This window comes from Branchiostoma lanceolatum, chromosome 19 (assembly GCF_035083965.1).
Source record: "Branchiostoma lanceolatum isolate klBraLanc5 chromosome 19, klBraLanc5.hap2, whole genome shotgun sequence".
NCBI lineage: Eukaryota > Metazoa > Chordata > Leptocardii > Amphioxiformes > Branchiostomatidae > Branchiostoma > Branchiostoma lanceolatum.
Window position 1 is genome coordinate 2,042,704 of NC_089740.1, and position 20,018 is coordinate 2,062,721.

A 20,018-nucleotide genomic window follows, 5' to 3' on the forward strand; every position below is an offset into this window, starting at 1 on the left:
CATTGATGCAGTGGTATGGTTTGAACATTTTGACCCACATGTAATGTTCAAGCAAATTGAACCACAGAGGACAAGTTTAGCTGTGTTATTTGTATGTTATTGCTTTAAGTATACTTCTATGCTATTTCATTCTAATGACTTAGTAATTGTGTTATTTTTTTAATTTTCATATCAGATCATAGGGTACTGGCAAGTATCTTCTTAACAGTTTGGCACGAGAGAGCCATATGTAAATATACAAAACTTTAACATTGATGCAGTGGTATGGTTTGAACATTTTGACCTACATGTAATGTTCAAGCAAATTGAACCGCAGAGGACAAGTTTAGCTGTGTTATCTGTATGTTATTGCTTTCAGCAGCTTGTTTTACCTTTCCTTTTACTTTTCTGAAGTTAAGTATCTAGTATTAATTTTTTCTAGTCTTCAAATAAATGATGAGTTCTGTCACAAAAACTGTTCTTAGTAGGCATTTATTCACTTCAGGTTCATAATATATATCATACCCTTATCAATACTGTTCGAAGGAGGTCACAAAAATAGTTGCTTCATGTTGTTGCTAGCAAAGCGGTCTTATTTGTTTCCCTCAGCATTCTAGATTCTTGTTTCTGTCTGCCTTAAACAATGGATAGAATGGAAACTACTCAAAAGGTACAATTGGCGGGCAGAAATTTACAAGTGCTGAGCAGACTGATGATTCTGTCAATCAACGGTACTTTGGACTCACGATACACTAAGTAATCTGTGGGAATAGTTCCCTGTAAGAAAGTATACTTCCTACGTACGCAACAGACCAATAACTATTTCCACATGGATTCGTACATTGGCAATACCCCTTGATTTCTCTACGTCAAATGGATCTTGCTATGCCTTCCCCTTTGTGAAAGCAGGAATTACAAGCTGTCCCTGCTTCAGACCAACACTTTCATCAATGGTAAATCCCCTATCAGCCATGACTGTGTCACCTGGCAACAGTTTGTCTAGGAATCCACAGTTCTCTGTCAGGAACTTGTCTGACAATGGTCATTACATGGTCATACTTTATAACAGTTAAACGTTATTTTGGAATGCTCCATTTCTGCATTAGAACAGTCGCTTTTTTGCATGCATGGAGGGAAATGGGCGATACATCTTGCATTTGCTCATGCAAATGTTGCCTTTCTAGTTTGTTTTGCGTTATGCAGATCACTATTCTCACACGGACGTTGCTTAATTTGACTCAACACACTGCCGATGATGCGAATTTTATATATTATAAAACTAAGATACAAGCAAAATACAAAAAATTAAGGGAATAGACATGTCGCCATCACTTATTATTCCTTTTTTAAATTATCATGTTTAAGAATTTCCACGTGGTGATCAGAATAAGTCAGTTTTCGGCAAGGAATACAAGAGGGGTTTACACTTAATCCAATTAGCTAAATAGAAATTTGATCTTAGTCATGTTTAGTTGTGCAACATTACATTTTACGAATGTTCCACTGCATGTAGTTCAAAGGTCAGCCATTGTTATAACATACAAATAGCTGTATTTTTTTTAAATGCCAGAGGTTTCTGTTGTCTATTTCCACATACGACTTCTACACATAAAATCTAGTAGGGGGCGTTTGGCGGAAGGTTGTAATAATAGTTTTCGTACTAAAGCCTATACCAGAGTATTTCCTGAAAAGAAAAAAAAGTCTTCTGTTGTTGTCTTCATTTGATAGACAACAAATCCGCCATTCATCAAAACAATGCAATAACCGGGGGCTATTTCTTGATGATCTCACGTTTGGTCGCAAGGCGACAACCACCCGAGGCGGTATATAATGCACTGCGATTGAAAAATATCCATTCATTCGAAAGCCAACAAGATGGCGGTCGGTCTAACGCTGTTGGCACTTCTGGTCGTGTTAGGTGAGTTGCTTTTCTTTATTTGTTGTACGAACTATGTCTACTGTCACGTATTACATACCATAAATATAAAAAGTTGATACAATTCACCAGCATCACACAGGTCTTTTTAGAAAAGTTGATTAGGGGTTTAAATTGATAGTTCACTGCAGAGGTGATGTTCTCCCAATATACATTTAGTCAAAATTGCTCCACAGTTTAGTAGAAACGGCAACGATGTATTAGATTGTTTAGCAATTACATTACGCACGTTTTCATGCTCTGAGTTAAGAAAACAATGGTTGATGCTCCAGTGAGGCAAGGAAACTAGAAACTATAAAAATGGGCGTGGCGATACAAACACTCAAAGATTGATGAGTCTAAAACATACCTTTCACACGAAATGGTAGGGAAAATATGAGCTAATAATGATGGAATTCATTTCACCAAGGATGACACAAATAAGTCAGAGAAGTACTTAGAAAACGCAAACTTAAACGGTATACGTAAGACAACTCCGAGATTAATTCCCAAGTAGTCTGATTATGCTGCCTGGCGATGTGCAGAAACGATCAGAATATTTTTATAGAAATTGAGAAGATTGTATTCAAACAAGAGGATCAATCACAATGACAAAAAATCTAATGCAATTCATTTGTCTTTGTCTCATGTGATAGCGCAGTAACTATGAACAACCCGCTTACATAATCAACTATCGCTTAAAGTTGAAATCTAATGATTTCGTCTGTGGTAATGAAATGTTGATACAGTAATCATTTCTCAACATTTTCAATTCCAGTGAATACATTCACGACAGTTAAAACAGCTTGGCTCAATAAATGTTGCAATTATTCAAAGGCGACAAAAAGCTTCTTTACGCTGTATTGAAGAAGCTAGGTTGACCCACGTGGTCCTAATGAAGTGGAAAATCCTGTTGTTTCACCAGACCCACTGCCTATCACTCTAAAACATTGTAGATCATATCGTGGTAACACTATCCACGTGTTATATAAATACTGTCAACCTAACAGCATCGAATTTGAGTCCATGCTTATGTACAGTTCCATACGTATTTGCTTTAATAGCTAAGCTTGTAACCTTTTTAACATATGTTAATCTCGTATGCTGTGCCCGCCCCCGGCATAGCCGTTCGAAATGACGACTCTTTTGTTCGAGTGTGCAGACTACACGGCACTGTGGTCATAGTAAAAAAAAAAACCTGCAGAGAAGAAGACTTTTATCAAAGCGAATACTTAAAAGATTCGGTAGCAGCATTTTCTCAACGGCTTGGAACTTTTTTTACGAACTTAAAAAACTACAAAATGCACACTTGCGTTCATAGAAAGTTCATAAATATGCATTTTTCTAACATCTAACAGAATATTCATAAAATGCCATATGTATAAGAATGCAATATGTGGTCATGTTTCTTCTTCTCCTGCTAATTGGTAAAATGTTTTTAACATGTTTGCGTTTTTAGTCAGATGACCTAAAACTTTTGAACGCCTTGTAGTTTTATTTTCGTATTGCAGTATCGATTTCTCTAACTTGTGTTGTAGACATTCCGTGATCCTTTTTCTGTGGTAAATTGCTCTTACGGCATAGTGTGGGTGGTATGAGTTTGGAACCCGTGTTTTCGAATGGGTAATTGTTTTGACCTTGCTAAAACCTTCACTACTTCTTCCTAACTTCACAATCCATCCATCAGAGAATCACTCCAAAATGGTCGATGGATATTTTTTTTTTTTTTGCATGAAGCTTGCTTAAGTGATAATTGACACAATCACATACAAAATATGCAAGAAGTGACCAAAGCTGAAAAATCGATTAGCGACTTAATATAAATTCTCTTTGTTCCACGAGAAGACTTAAAAAAATTGACATACACCGACTTGTTGCTTTATCTAGGCCAGAAGTGCATATTTTCGGATCTAGAAACCTTGGTATTACAATAGCATGAATTTAAAAATTTGTATCGTGCGCATTTGTCGGTCGCAAGACAACACTTTTCAACAACCCGCGGCGATTTCCGATGCGCTGAGTTTGAGAACTGCTCATGGGCTGAAATAGGCTATCCAAGATGGCTGGCAGTCCAACTGCTTTTGCACTACTCCTCGTGTTGCGCAATGAATGTTTTCCTTTTTTCGTGAGAACATTGTGCCTAAGTCCTTTAGGAATTGTTAGAAGTTGTTAGAATTTACCGCCAGTCAATTGGTAATTTTAGAAGAAAAAAAAGAATGAAGCGTTTCCAATTCAATGAGTGATTTGCAATGGTTATATCCCCTTGACATGACCAAGCCCCTCATCAAGCTAAAAAGAAAAGAACTGAATAATTTCATTATCAACTGACAAACTTATTCAGGTTCTTAGCTTAGCAAACTATGATGAGTACTTTCATGAGGAAACGAAATGGACAGGTGTTGTGTCATCAAAAAGGGGCGTGGCGGTACAAACGTTTTAAGCAGTTAAGACATCCAAAACTACACTTCACTTACGACAGGGTACGGTAGAGATGTGCTATACGTAACGAAGCCATTTCACCAAGGAAGTCACAACCAAATCAAAGTTGTTTATTATCGGTTCGATTTTAAGCCAGTGTTTTAAACCCCATCTACAAAAATAGGTCAGTCATACGAGATCTAGTCCTGAGTAGTCTCCCCGCGCCGCCGGCTATTCTCAAGTAGTCTGACTGCGCCACCGGCGATGGTCAGAAATGATCGGCAGGGTTGGACAGGTGTTGGGAGGAATGGATTTAACATGAGGGTCAATCACGCTGGAAAGATTTCTATAGAAGCCCGATTATATTTGTACCAAATGATAAATTATGTGGTAGCGAAAACAATCGAATTACGCAATTGATAATAAAAAAATCTGGTTGTCTCTGTGGTAATTCAATGTTGGAACTGTAACGAAAGTACAACATGATGTTCGCAAGAAAACTCGTCATACAATCTCATCTTATTAGACTCTCCATGTATTTTGAAAAGAATATGGCCCTTTACTCAAGCTCTGCGATAATGGCACCCTACTTTGTTTGCAAAAGTACTACTCATTATGTGACACTTATCCTTGACCGAGAACCCTTTCCTTTCGCACATGGATTTAGAGAGGCAAAACAGCATGAGGGAATGTACAATCTTAACGTTTACAGAAAAGGAGGCCTACTCATCATTCTTTCCGACATTAGGAGCCCTTACACACGTATTAAAAAACATTAGCACTAAAATGGAGCTTGATTTTTAAGAGGACACATTTTCCCTGGCTTCGTCTTTAATCAAACCGTCTAAGCGATATCATAACCTCATCTATAGAACAATTACGATTTCTGGCAAAAATCTGTGTAGCTAGCTCCCTCCAGATTATGGTTCAGTCACTGATGAACGGCAAAGATAGTGTCTGTCACATCTGACATGTTAACTATCCAATCAAGTTGCTTATGTAATTGTTACCTTGCTAGTAACCCTCATCTGTTAAAAAATGATCTGCTAGGGGGCCAAAGCCATTCAAATTCTTCTGAATATCAAACTCCATTCTTATGGACCATGCAACCTGCCTACCTGCCTACATGCACAGGCCAGAAACTGGCCTCTTGCTTTCCAGGTGGATCCTCCAAGAAGTCATGTCCCTTGCCATAGCCTCTGCTTCCCGAATGTTTAACCCAGTGTCCTTCACGATCTGGTCTTTCCATGAAACACATGAACCATGGTACCAAAAACTACCTAGACACCTTTTCACAAAGGAACCAAACAAAGGGGTGGGGCCATGCCCGATTGTGGCAGTTTTTCTTTCCGCGTCCCGGAAGAGAAGTAGTAGTAGTAATTGGTACATGTTTTTTTTAAGAAGAAAAACATGGAACAAAATTGTATTGCAGTATGGAGACTAAATTGCGTCGCAGCTTACAAAAACGTATACAGTAAAGTCCACACGATAAGAATACTATGTACAGGTAACGTGGTTATAACGATCCATACATCCCAATAATAGTTGACCAACACAATCAAAAGCTGGATTTCTGTTCGACATTATTACTAATAATAGGAAGTTACTAAAAGCAAGATTAATGTCCGGAATAACAGTACAGTTTTGTAGTTCGTCAAAAAGTTGCGCCTGCGCAGGTTTCGCACTCATGGTGTATCGTTTCGTACCCCTGGATTGGGAGTACTGAAGTGAGTTCCTCACAAACAAACAAACAAACAAACAAACAAATAAACAAACAAACAAACAGTCTGCCATGCTGTTCTCCTCGAGTCGGAGGTAGCCAGGAACAGAAGCGTGGCGATTGCCTCACTTTGTTTGCGAAGTTCAAGCAGAGGTGATGTCTGCGGTCACAAAGAGGTTGGAGGTTTAATGCTCTCAATGCGTCAGTATACGAGATATACTGGCGACCTAGCACAATCCTATACGCACGTTTCTGAACGCGTTCCAGTCTGTTGATTTTCCCATTTGTATAGGGCGGCGTTCCAAACTGGAGCTGCATACTCGAGAAGCAGATGGCAATGAGGTCGTATTTCGGAACAGAACAGAACAGAAATTCTAATCTTAGTCGTGTTTACTTGCACCTTTAGGGATTGCCCACTACAGGCTGTTCCCAGCTTCAGGTTAATAGATCAGTTTTTCATGACGGATAATCAGCCATATAACTTTTATGAACGTCGGTTTTTCAACAAACGGAATATGTGAAGTTCTCCAGGGAATATATTGAAATACATGGATGTGTATTTTGAACCCGTAGTCCCTTAAGGCCGTTTTTATTGTATTATATGAATGCGTCATTTGTTAACCCCAAAACAAACAAAAAAGTTTGGTCAAAAGGAAAAGTTACTTTAATATGAAATTTAAGTAGGCAGGAATGTTGAACAAATAAATAGGCACATATAGTATGGTCTAGTGAGTAAAAGATTCATTTCTTTCCTACACATCTTTTTCTATGACTTTGAAATGTGTTTTTTTGTACTACGACATTACTATCCGTTTCCTGATCTTTTTTTTTTAAATTCACGGCAAACATTTGCAATTTTGCAGGTGCTTTGTACGATTTTCAGTATTGTGAAAAACATTTCTTGAGACAGACAAAATTTTTGCGCGCCCGGATGCATTCAAATAACCAAATTGTCTAACCAAGAACTATAACCAAGAACTAATAGCAGTGACTTTCCTAATGAAAAATGGTCAGAATTTGCTACTCTGTTTGAAGGCAAGACAATTCTGCCTTTAATGATATGAATGCAATGACCCGTGTTACCTTAGGATGATCTTTGACAACAATCGACGTGGCATGGCTTCGTTGGTTGCCAGACAACAGTTTTCGTATCCCTAGGCGATTTCTCATGCGCTGCGATTGCGAAAAAGTCATTAGCTGATGTGCCGTGCAAGATGGCAGGCAGTCTAAGTCTGTTCGCGTTGCTTCTCGTTTTGGGTGAGGATTTTTTGTCTTATTCTATATTCATTTCAATGTGTGTCTATTGCTTCGTCACGTGAATACTACATTTATAATTGTTAGGGGTTATGAGAATTAACCATTAGCAAACTAGTGGGTTAGAGAAAGAAAATTAGATATTTTTTGGTTGATGTATTTAGCAGGGATTGTATCCAATCGACCTGGTAACTGCGTGTCCCTTTTAAACGTTACGTTTTGAGGCAATCGTAAAAACTAATATAAAGTGTAAGGTTATTTCAAAATGCAGGATTCATTTTTGTGCGCTCTTGGCTTTGCAGACGATCGTTGGTACTTAAATGAAGCAAAAAAATGCGCAGGTGTTCCAGTGCTAAAGTGGGTAGTAGTGGTCCAAAATTTCAGAGATTGAGAACTCTGCAGTTAGATACGTTATACACGACAGGCAAGGGAAAGATAGGCTAAAGATGACATAAACTATTCAAACAGATGTACATAAAAAAGTCAAAGCTTTTTTTTTAAGGTTCAGATATTTCAGACAGTTTTTATAAAGCAATTTTTGGTGGACTTTTAGAAATTAAGTCGACCCCCTTTGTCTTAAGAAAGTGGAAAATCAGGTTGAGTGGTTACTCACTTGCTACGTATGTAAATCTCTCATACTCTGTAAATGATGCTAACGTATCACTGTCTACAATGATATAGATACATTAAGCCTTCCCACGTAACGTTTCCATAACTATGCTTATTTTCATACGCCGTGTCATGCTTTTCATATGGTCCCGAATAGAAATGTGTATACTTAAATCTCAGCTGTTGGGTCCCCCTGGGATATAGCGTTCGAAATGACAGCTCTTTTATCCGAGTGTGCAGACTACATGATCCTGTGGGCAGACTTCATAATTAACACCCGTGTGCAGACTGCATAACCCCGCAGCTAGTTTTTCAGATGGATATTTTGTCGACATATATATACATACGAACACAATGTTGCACTTTAAAGTTGATGAATTTTTTTTTTAAACCGTCGGAAAAATATCCATCTGAAAAGTTAGTTGCAGGGTTATGCAGGGTTGATTATGAATCTGCCTACAGGATTATGTAGTCTGCACACTCAGACAAAAGAACTGTCATTTCAAACACTATATCCCAGGGGGACCCAACAGCTGAGCTTTTAAGGCATCCAGAGCATTTTATGAGGCTTGAAATTTGAATAAGAAAACTTTGATTTCTAGTCACTCCTACACATAGCAAGTTTCAATAACACTATACCATTACATATCGACATCAAAGGAGAAAAGATACGTCGTTGTTGTGTGGTGAGAACTGATGGAATAATAGACTGATCCTGACTGGCCATCACAATTAGCGGTTTGACCAATGAGAGAGTGATTGCATGTCCGTCAAATATTTGCATTTTCATGTTTCAATTTTGCATCTTTATGTTTTGACGGAGGTGTGCGGGGCTATAGTATCGGTCTATTTACACTAGGCGCGTGGAACTAAAATATCACCATGTAGCTTATTTTTGTGCCGCTTTTGAGCACTTTTGATAAGAAATCGGCACGCAACTGTGGTAAACAGTAGCATTAAATGTCAATTGTATAAAGATTACAGCAAATAGAATATTTCCAGTTTTCAAGCCTCATAAAATGTACCAGTTGATGCCATACTTTGTACCTTGTACAATTGTTGTGCAATTAAGTTTTTATGATCGCCTCTCGCCCATCAATTCCGTATTTCATCAAAATTATCATGAGTGGGTTAAATTTGCCATCGCGGCCGTGAGCCGGCTAACAAGCGCGGTCGCGAACCACGGAAAAGTATCCGGGGAAGATAGACAGCTGTTGGGTCCCCCTGGGATATAGCGTTTGAAATGACAGCTCTTTTATCCGAGTGTGCAGACTACATGATCCTGTGGGCAGACTTCATAATTAACACCCGTGTGCAGACTGCATAACCCCGCAGCTAGTTTTTCAGATGGATATTTTGTCGACATATATATACATACGAACACAATGTTGCACTTTAAAGTTGATGAATTTTTTTATTAAAACCGTCGGAAAAATATCCATCTGAAAAGTTAGTTGCAGGGTTATGCAGCCATCAAACAGGGTTGGTTATGAATCTGCCTACAGGATTATGTACCAGTTGATGCCATACTTTGTACCTTGTACAATTGTTGTGCAATTAAGTTTTTATGATCGCCTCTCGCCCATCAATTCCGTATTTCATCAAAATTATCATGAGTGGGTTAGATTTGCCATCGCGGCCGTGAGCAGACTAACAAGCGCGGTCGCGAACCACGGAAAAGTATCCGGGGAAGATAGACAGGCCACGCCCCCGTTCATTTAGGGTTTAACCAGGTCAAAGGTCATCCCATGACAGCAGCACGAAGATGCGATACAATTCTCCATTTTTGAAACATCCATATAGTCTTTTGAAAAATGTTAGTCTTAAGAGAAATACTACGCCCAGTATTTTCTGCTTTAACCAGTTTGCAACGGGGATTTTTTTCATAGGCTTAACAGTTGGGATATATCATTTGAAATGACACCTCTTTTATTTGAGTGTGCAGACTACATAACCCTGAAGGCAAACTACAAAACCATATGTGCAGACTTTTGCAACCTGGAGAAAACATTTTTTCATACGAATGCTGAGGATTTTAGAACACGACTTTGACGGTCATCTTTCAGTAACTTCACTAACTTCAAAATACACTCTTTTGTTGATTGATAATTATGCGTGCTTATTCATGTCATTCATGAAGACGTCTTCGTCAAATCTGCTCAGCTCTGTCATTCTTGAACCGGATGACCCAAAATACTTTACATGGGTAGAGTGTGCAAATTTTCACATAGGCATTTCAAGTTACCTGTATTGTTGCCTTTTGGTTATTTTCAGACCAAAAATGTATGTCTTGAACTTCTGTGTTCTGCTCTTGAAACCAAATAACTCAGTTTTTTATGTGGTTTATTGGACACATGCACACAGCACTTCATTCACACTTTTGGCAGGCGTCGCTTCAAAAATGATTTATTTGATGATTATGGCTATTTTTTGGCCCCAGGACCCATCGTTTGAAATGTCAGCTCCTTTGTTTGAGTGGGCAGACTACATAACCCTTCAGGTAGACTACGTAACCCTGTTGATCACACAACTTTCCTTAAGAGGAAGGCCTTTTGTCAAATACGAATTCTCTATTTAGAAAGTTTCATAAAAAAAAATCCCATAAATAAGGTCATATTGACGCCATATTGCGTCATGATGACACTAACTTGAACAATAATTTTCACCCACCCACTCACACACATTTAGATAGTGGTAAGAGATGGAACTAAAATCTTGATTATTTGAATTCTTCTACGCTCTACACTCCAAATCTTCAGGTCCTGATTTAACCATTGTTTACTTTGTAAATGGGATCGATTTTGCATGAGGTTGTATACGATTGTATGCATATTTCAGGTTGTTGTTTTCTCCATGTCAAACAGGAGGTTCAGCACCGGAAGTGATTGGCCAGTGGTCAGCCTCATTTGTTGCACCTAAAGCAGGCGGACAATGTGGTAAGTTCTTCAAGTTTTACAGATTCTCATTTTTCGTGGTTTAGAGATGCCCTTATACAGTTAAGGCCTGAAAAAATCTCCCCAATTATGTTTGCCTTGCCCCAACCCAAAAAAAGTGCTGGTACCTAGATGCATCGGTAACTTTGGCCTTTTCTGTTCAACTGCAATTTTCCAACATCTTTAAAGTCGTTCCTCGCTTTATTCTGATGGCGTATAATTATGTTCAGTAGATAAATTGATTTTTGTTGTTTATCTGTCAAGTTGTGAGCAAAACCAACATCGCCCTCAACCGGCCTGCAACCCAGTCTACTACTGACTTCAAAGGAGCTGCCGGACGGGCCGTGGACGGGAACCAGAACCCAGCCTATGCCCAGAAGTCCTGTTCCCACACGGCAATGGAACGCGACCCCTGGTGGCGAGTCGACCTGGGCAGCACCAAGGGGGTGGGCCGGGTGATCGTCTTCAAGCGACTACCCCAAATTTGGGGCAAATGGCTGGAGGGCTTCCAGGTAATCTTTTTTGTTATATTCTATTGTGAAATCCTAAACAACCATCATACATCATACCTCATTTCTTATGCAATCAAACTATACTAAACATGAAGATCACTGAAATACATGCGATTGATTCATCCATTTCATTAAGACGATAATAACAGCAAAAGGATGGCGAAATTATGCAAAGAATATCAGTCTGAACGAGGCATGTGCAACTTTAACTGCGAGTTTCTATAGTATTCCATTGGCATTACAAATAAATATGTAATACTTAACTTCAATTCAAAGAAAAAAAGGCAAAACAAACTTTTAAAAAACATCTTTGTTTATATTTGGCTAAAAGATTTACGTAGGAGACAACCCGGACGTAATGAAAAATCCAACGTGTGGCGAAAAACAGTCTGTGGCTGTTAAAGACGTCATCAGCGTGGACTGTGGCGGGATGAAGGGCCGATATGTGGGGATAGCTCTGCCGGACAAAAAGCAGTATCTCATCCTGTGTGAGGTCGAGGTGTACGGAGGTAGGGTTGTATGAAATCCTATATACTTTTTGTTACAACATATCGTGTAATGTTTGTCCACATTGGCCATATTTGTATCTGTATAGCCTGTATAACCACCCTCTGGCGTGCCACACCAGCTTCGCAGGCACGCAGCGCAGCTGCAGCTGGTTATATGACACTGAACGGCCTGCTACGCAGAGCCTTTACATATCTGAGTCGCTGTTACCTTTCTTTAAAGTTATTTAGTGAGGATGTTGCTACATTATTTCATGACAACGGAAAATACAGAAAACACATTAATAATTGGTTGATATCTCTGGTACTTAATGTAATGACTATCATATTTATCTTACCTGGCAAACTTCACCTGTGACATTGACCTTCTGTCTCCTACCAAATGTAAAAAAAAATTTTTTTCTGTGTTTCCTGAACCTTAATTCAGACAAGGTTATGAATATAATATATATTTATAATATGCAACTTCCATGTAAGGATGGTTTCTTTCAACTCGTTAAAATATGTTTTCATATTCTCCAGTTACGTCGGAAACGTGTACTCCTAGAGTCAGCACTAAAATGAGTAAGGCACCACCGAAACTTGGACAATGCGGTAAGTTCTTTATGCAACGTCGTTTCTGGTTACACGTTACCAAACCGTTATGGTTTCTTTTTTTTCTTTCCGATTCCGTGTTCGTTACGGCACTTTATTGAATGCCACAGAACCTTGTACAATTTGTGGTGGCTTATATCAATTTTCTAAGAAAACATTTGAATGTGAAAACTTTCAAGATGGTGTGCGGATCTACATATAATGAGTTCGAAGCTGACATTGTAAACTTATAGTTTACAATAGATACAATGAAACTAGCAGCAATTCATTCATGTACCGAAACTTGTTTAACATATGTAAGTTGTATCCACAAATTATGTCATGTACAGTAAGAGAGATAGAATGACTAAACAAACTTCCCACATAACCCCATAACAATTTTACAGTCAAAGAAAAAGTTCTCTATATATATTCTATAATATCGCAAAAAGTACACTTATTTTTTTCTACTGTACACACAATTCTCATCTTATGCAACAATATTCTGGTCCGATATTTATCATGCAATATCTTCCATTGCATGCTTATAAGTTTGGGTTCTTTAGAGGCCAAGAAATGAGATTTCAACAGTACATCCCAAGAAATAGAGTGTTTTTTTTCTTTCTTTAAGGCAGTCCATCGGAACTGATAACGACGCACGCGTCACTATATGCCTTCTCTTATTTCATGTGTTTTCTTTTGGCAAACATTTAGCACCGTCAGATAATTGGCACAACGTGACATCACGGACACGTGTGTGTGTGTTTGTGTGTGTGTGTGTGTGTGTGTGTGTGTGTGAGTGTGTGTGTGTGCGTGTGTGTGCGTACATGTTTGCGTGTGTTCGTGTATATATGTGTTAATGTGTGTGGATGTTTATGTGTGTATATGTGTGTGTTGTGTGTGTGTTGTGTGTGTGTGTGTATGTGCGTGTGTTTGTGTGATAGTTATAGCTATTAATTAAGCTTTTTATGTTTTTAATCATTTCAAGCTGGTAGCAAAGACAACATCGCAGCCAAGCGCCCCGCGGTCCAGTCCAGCACTGACTTCAAAGGAGACGCCGCACGGGCTGTGGACGGGGACCGCAACCCCATATATGGCAGGAGGTCCTGTACCCACACGGCCATGGAACACAACCCCTGGTGGCGAGTCGACCTGGGAAGCAGTCGGTGTGTGGATCGCGTAGTCATCGTCAAGCGACAACCCCCACAGTTCGGCGATTGGCTGAACGGCTTTAAGGTCTTAACTTCATTTCATCATGTTGTGAACCATAAAGCCCCCCCCTCTCACTGGACCGCGGCACGCTGGCGGCATCGCTGCGGCCGATCGAATTGACTAAGTACTGACAAAATTTCATCGACAAAAAACGAATCTTTTTAAGCTTTGTGTGTTTTGTTGTCTTTGTGGTCATACATTGTACTTGTACGTGTTGCATGATATTCCCATTACAAAGTCAAGGTTAACACAAAGCCAGTTTATGACGCAGCGACGCCGCCAGCGTGCCGCGGGTCCAGTGAGAGGGGGGCTTAAGCAATCAACATATTAACCATTTAGGTTGGGTAACCCTGTCCACTCGAAACTAGTCAATAAAGATGTACCAAACATATACCTAACTAAACATAGCAATGGCTAAGATAAATGTTATAAAGAAATGTTATCAAGTGATCAAGTGACGGATATCAGTGCAACTAAGGGGCCCTCTTACCTTAACTTCCTCCAACACCTCATTGACCATGATGGTCTAACAGATGTCTTTAAGCCGGCGTCATAATTCATGCGAATGTCGGCCGACTTTGTAGATCGCCCGAAGCTCGTCGAATTTTAAAATTGCCCGAGCGTTAACCGTATTTTCCAATGAAAATCTCGAGTGACGTCCGTCGAACACAAAAAAACTAAAAATCCCCCATGAGATGGTACTATCTCTTGGACATGGACGAAGTCAGTATCGACTAACCTTGTAAAATGCCAATATTCGGATCAACTTTTATTTCTAAAAATCGCCCGAAGCCCGCGTAATAGACTTAACGTCGGTCGTACTTCGGCCGAAAATGTACATTTGAAGGTTGTCAGCACATCGGCCGAGCTGAACTTCTTCTTTGTGACGGGGCTTTAAGAGGAAATAAAGTAAACCTCTCTTTTCTCGCCTTCTAGGTCTACGTGGGCGACAACCCGAACGTGATGGAAAACCACTCCTGTGGTGGGACCCAGTCTGTGACTGGGAAAGACGTCATCACGGTGAGCTGCGGCGGGCTGACGGGCCGATATGTGGGGATAGCTCTGCCCCACAAGAGGCAGTATCTCATCCTGTGTGAGGTCGAGGTGTACGGAGGTACGTTTGTTTTACCTACTATTTAAGCCTTCTTTTTTTAAATTTCGTTCCTTCCAAAATTTACTAAAGCACCCAGGCCTGTTAGTGGTGTCCCTGTGGTGTAGTGGTCTGTGCTTCTGTTACTTACCACACCTGGTTCTGATTACTTGGAACCAGAAGGCCCGAGTCAACTCTCATATCACAGAGTTGGACACCTCTTAACGAGAGGCGCATTGAGTCATACCAAAGAATTTTTAAATATGGTGCATACTTATGAAGCAGTATGGAACTTAAACACACTCCACTGCCAGTGGACTTGCCCCCCGCTGCAGTGATTGCACCACAGTGTGGCCCAGGGCTATGAAACGGGGATGGGCACCTCCCTGTACACCTTATGGTGTGGGAGGATTTTAACTAACTAAACCCCGGCCTGTGTTATATTGAATGTTTGTCTTCTGCTAAAGGCAAATTATATTTCCTGACGTTTTTGCAACATGCGTTTAGACTCGTGAAGGTTTAATGAGGTTGGTAAATCACCGAATGAAAGCTCTCTTTATATGCAGTTGTTTCATTTAACCGACATTTCGGTAACCGTTTGTCACCCTTTTTAGGCACCAGTGAACCGGTAAGAGTTGTCCTGAGAAATCTGACAGACGGTCACAAAAAACGCCCATGTAATAAATCACTTAATTTTTAATTGTCAAGTGTAACAGCACACTAGACTGACTCTTGAGGCAGCATGGCTGATGTTTGAGAGTTAAAGGTTAGGGACAGACAAATACATAAACAATCACTTAAGACTTACCAATATGATAAAACTATTCACGTGTCTCAATTCATGTTGCAAATACCATAAGAAATACATTACAAGATACAAAAAGTATTTTTTTATTTCATTAATTGACACTATCTTTAAGCGATTGGCAATTAGAAATATTACTACCAAAGGAAAGCGTGTATTTATCTTTTTTGTTTAATTTTCTTTCCGTAGCATAATGTGGACACAGGTGACGCCATGGCCATCTTCATCAAGACAGGCGGCAACTAGATGTTGAGAACACAGATGGTATACTTAAGTCATTTAAGACTTAACATTATATCAAGCAAAGAAGGTTACATATTATTAAGCATCTGGCAAATCTTATGATCCAACATCCCGTTTTTGCTTATTGATCTTCATATACGGCAGAACGTGCATTCTCTCTGAACATAACCATTATCACAGAATGTTTCTGATAAATATTTTCAAACAACAAAGGCACAGTAAAGAGTCATATGATAAATTACGTCTGATGTTGAAAGCGTTTAGAGGATCTTTTATAGGTTTTGCTATCTACATTTTTTCCTTTAAACTAAGGGTTGGTCTTGAACGTGGTAATAAGGATACTAAAAGATTTTATTAACATTTCTAAATGATTTCGTTAAGGTGATGCATATTAAGGAAAAAGGGATTGAATATTGGGACCCTATGGGGTCCCATTTCGGTATTGTTTTCGATGTTACGGATTTAAAACTTCATCCAAAAAAGTCTAGGTATATATACATATTTGTGATGTTAAGACCATTAGCTTTTTGTTTGCAAATTATCTCATATCTGCTAAGAACTGTCACTTGAAAATTGTTTCGTTTTTTTACTTCAAGGACAAACAACCGATGATGGATCTAAATTGTATGTATGAGAGTTGCGACGTTTCATAGTATAAAAGAAACCATGCACAACATATATTACGTACTACGCTGTTATATTCTGGTTTTCATCTGTTTAAACTGTGACAATCGACTGAAATATATCTGTGTCTTTCTAATTGTTCAAATTGCAGGGGCTAACCTTGTAGTTTATGTGGTCAATTATAGATGAGTGTGTCGAATTGCATATGAGAGATTCCATGGTAATATTGTAGGGTATGCCAAGCTTAAGGCTTCATCATTCTTTTGAATCTACGATCTTTCAACCACTGTGACATAAACATTTATAATCACAGTATTCAAACGGATGGGTGTATAACGACGGACGTAAAGTGCTAATAAGCAATATCTAGACGATTGTGCAAAATGTAAACCCTTGTGATGGTATTGAACATCGAATCTTACAAAACAAACTTCTATGTTCGTGATTCCTAGTCGTCAGGTAATCAAGTTAATTCCCACCCGTGGTGTCATAGCAAACATGAAGTATCGATTTGCAATAACATTAGGAAGATGTCTATTTTGTACACACGTCTAATACTATATTCCTCCAATGATACTGTTATGGCTGAATGTTATCAGGAATTTTGGGTTTTAGTGACATAAGTACTTTGATGTAACCATGGTGATTGAAAAACAAATAAAATACACAGGTTGGTGTAACGACGCGTGTGTGTGATTTATGATATTAGACACATGTTTCACTATGTTACGATCAAGAAATGATACCAGAACAAACGTATCGTAGTTGTCTTTTGTCATATGTGTCATTCCTAATCTCGTAATATGGTTAACAGTTTATATTCAGAAAGCTGCTCGTCTTTGAACTTGAAAAGCTGCCCATCAAAAAACAAATGTTCATCATAATGTGACCAATTGTTACAAACAAAATCCTATGGAAAAGGGTCTTCTATGGGCAGACAAAGAGTCCCAAAGAGGGGTTTTGAATAATATTTGCCTTCGCTGTGAGGCAGAAGGGTATGCATTTGGTCTGGATATGTGAAATGATGGTGTCGCCGGTATAACTCTCGAAGACAAGGTCGGATGTTAGTGATTTTTGGTAGGTAAGTTTTTGTTGGGGAGACGAAGGTCAAGTTCGAAGATGGGTTTTCTGCGATGTTCCTTTGGCGCTGTAGTGGAAGTTTTGTTTTTGACAATTAGTTTGTTGGCAACATAACTCGAGAGAGATTTACTGAATCGTGATGAAATTTAGTAGGTTGTTGGGGGTTGAGGAAAGAAAGGTCAAGTTCGAAGATGGGTCTTCTGGGGTTTTCTTACGGTACTACAGGGGTCATTTTACTATCTAAATTTTGGAGGAGGATAACTAAAGCAGGTTTTGGTGGATCTTAATTGTTTTGGGCAGGTAGAAACGATTAGTGATGATTAACATAATGAGATGCAAATCAGGTCATTCTTTCCATGATTAATAAGAAAAAGTTGAAATTCCCTTTCAATTTGCTATTATGTCTGTATATTCAGGGTAAACTGCACTGACGGCCTGCGGGCGGGTGACCTACTTTCCCAGGGAGCGTTCCTCATGGGACGTCACTTGAGCCCAGTTTGCTTGCCTGTTCTTTTTCTTCGTCTTCTGCCAAAATCCAAGTAGTTGTGGGGTGGTAGCTCTACCAATGGTATTGCAGAAAGTTATATGTACCTTGTACATGGTTCGAATGTTATATTTGAGATGTAGGTACCTTTTCAGAAAGGCAAATACACCTGGTCATAAAATATGCTTATGAGGACCTCATTTACATAATCTATGCTGAAACTTGTATTTCCCTTACCGTAAAAGCTACGGATGTAATATTTAAAATATAGGTACCTTTAGAAAAGGTGAATATACCTGGACATAAATTATGAGGACCTCATTTGCATAAATTTTGCAGAAACTTGTATTTCCCTAACGGTACATGCTATGGATGCCATATTTGAGATGTAGGCACCTTTAGGAAAGGTGAATATACCTCGACATAGACTATGCTAATGATGACTTCATTTTCATAATTCATGCAGAAAATTATATTTCCCTTCTGGTAAATACTTTGGATGTCATATCTAAGACGAAGGTACCTTTTGAATAGGTACATACACCTGGACATAGATTATGCTAATGACAACATCATTTAAATAACTTATGCAGAAACGTGTATTTCCTTTACGGTAAATCCTATGGATGCAATATTTGAGACGTAGGTACCTCTAGGAAAGGTGAATACACCTGGACATAACTTATGCTAATGCGGACCTCCTTTCCAGAAATTCATGCAGAAACTTCATAATTCCCTTATAGTTAATGCTAAGGATTACATAATTCAGGAGTAGGAAATGGGAGGGGATATCCTGCATTTTTTTCGAAAATGTGGCTTTTCTAGTGTGTGTAATTGATTAGAACATGCCATGATTCCAAAGTTGTAAATAACGGTAATTTGACACTTGCATTCAGAAGTAAAATGAAGGTGAATATCATCGTACATTAAGTATGCAATCCATAACACACCTTTCAAACACATATTTCATACCAGTTAACACCATTCGGCGAAGGTATGGGATTGCCGAACTCTAGTTGTAATACTTTTGAATTTTTTTTTCAATAAAAAAATATCTGGATGACAATAGTTCTAACTTTTGAGATGATGAAACAGCCTAACTTTGGAACTAAATGTAAAAAAAAAAAAAACATCATACTCCCACGTCTTCAAAATTAGAAAGGAGCTTGGCAAGAATAAAAACTATGTAAACATTTTCAACATTTGATGGCTTTGAAAGAACACGTTTAAGGTCTCATTCCTGAGTTACTCCGCGTGTGTCCCAAAGAGTCCGTACGCCAACAAATGAACGGCTGCATGAACGTGTGTTTATGTCGGCGGGGAAATTCCCTTTTAGCCAGCCCAACTGATCTCAAGCGTCAACTGATGAAAGCTTGTTTTTTACTGAAGAGATTAGCATGTAAAGTTCGGCGGCCGCGAGCGAAGTCGGACGTGCACAACCCGACATCGTAGGTGATGTGGTGGTGCGCTTACAGCTGAAAATTGCCTTTTTTGGGGGTGAAGCTAAGTGCAGTTTGTAAATGCTATTAAAAGATATTGTTTGTAGTGAAACTATTGGCAATTTTTTTACATGATCTACGGTAAATGTTCTAACATGAAATGAATAACATTGGTGCAATTTCTATAGCTTTTGTCACCCCCTTTAGGCACCAGTGAACCAGTAAGAGTTGTCCTGAGAAAGCTGACAGACGGCACAAAAAGTACGTCTACTGAATGAATAAATCACTCAAAGAGCGTTCAAAAACAAAAGCTCGACTTCAAAAAGTCATATTATGAATTACCACCGATGTGGAAAGCGTTAAGAGGATTTTTTGATTTGTTTTTATCATATTTTCCGTTTAAACGGGGGTTTTAAACTGGGGCTTTTTCAAAAGTGTACCTGGCTTTTCATGTTGACAGGGCAACGTGTTAGCTTAATCAGATCACTGACACCTCAAGCAATAACCTCTAGCTTTCATGATTTAGAACTCATGCCAATTGCTAGACGATAGTGGTCAAAATACAAGACCAGTCTCCATTCGAGGATGCCCAAAATTCACAACCCTTTAATATACCTGTTCA

The 20,018-nt window shown here is 38.9% G+C and overlaps 1 protein-coding gene and 1 long non-coding RNA gene across 2 annotated transcripts; both read left to right on the plus strand.

Annotated features, from left to right (window-relative positions):
- The first annotated feature begins 1,415 nt into the window (after positions 1-1,415).
- Positions 1,416-7,403, plus strand: LOC136425783 (uncharacterized). The gene is made up of 2 exons (XR_010754127.1): positions 1,416-1,897; positions 7,121-7,403. It is a non-coding gene; the product is annotated as an uncharacterized lncRNA (long non-coding RNA).
- A 3,310-nt stretch (positions 7,404-10,713) lies between these two features.
- Positions 10,714-16,445, plus strand: LOC136425782 (fucolectin-6-like). Its single transcript, XM_066414731.1, has 7 exons — positions 10,714-10,831; positions 11,093-11,340; positions 11,672-11,849; positions 12,369-12,440; positions 13,408-13,655; positions 14,568-14,745; positions 15,716-16,445. The coding sequence occupies exons 2-7, from the start codon at positions 11,227-11,229 to the stop codon at positions 15,718-15,720; spliced, it is 795 nt and encodes a 264-aa protein (XP_066270828.1). The 5' UTR covers positions 10,714-10,831; positions 11,093-11,226; the 3' UTR covers positions 15,721-16,445.
- Positions 16,446-20,018: the final 3,573 nt, after the last annotated feature.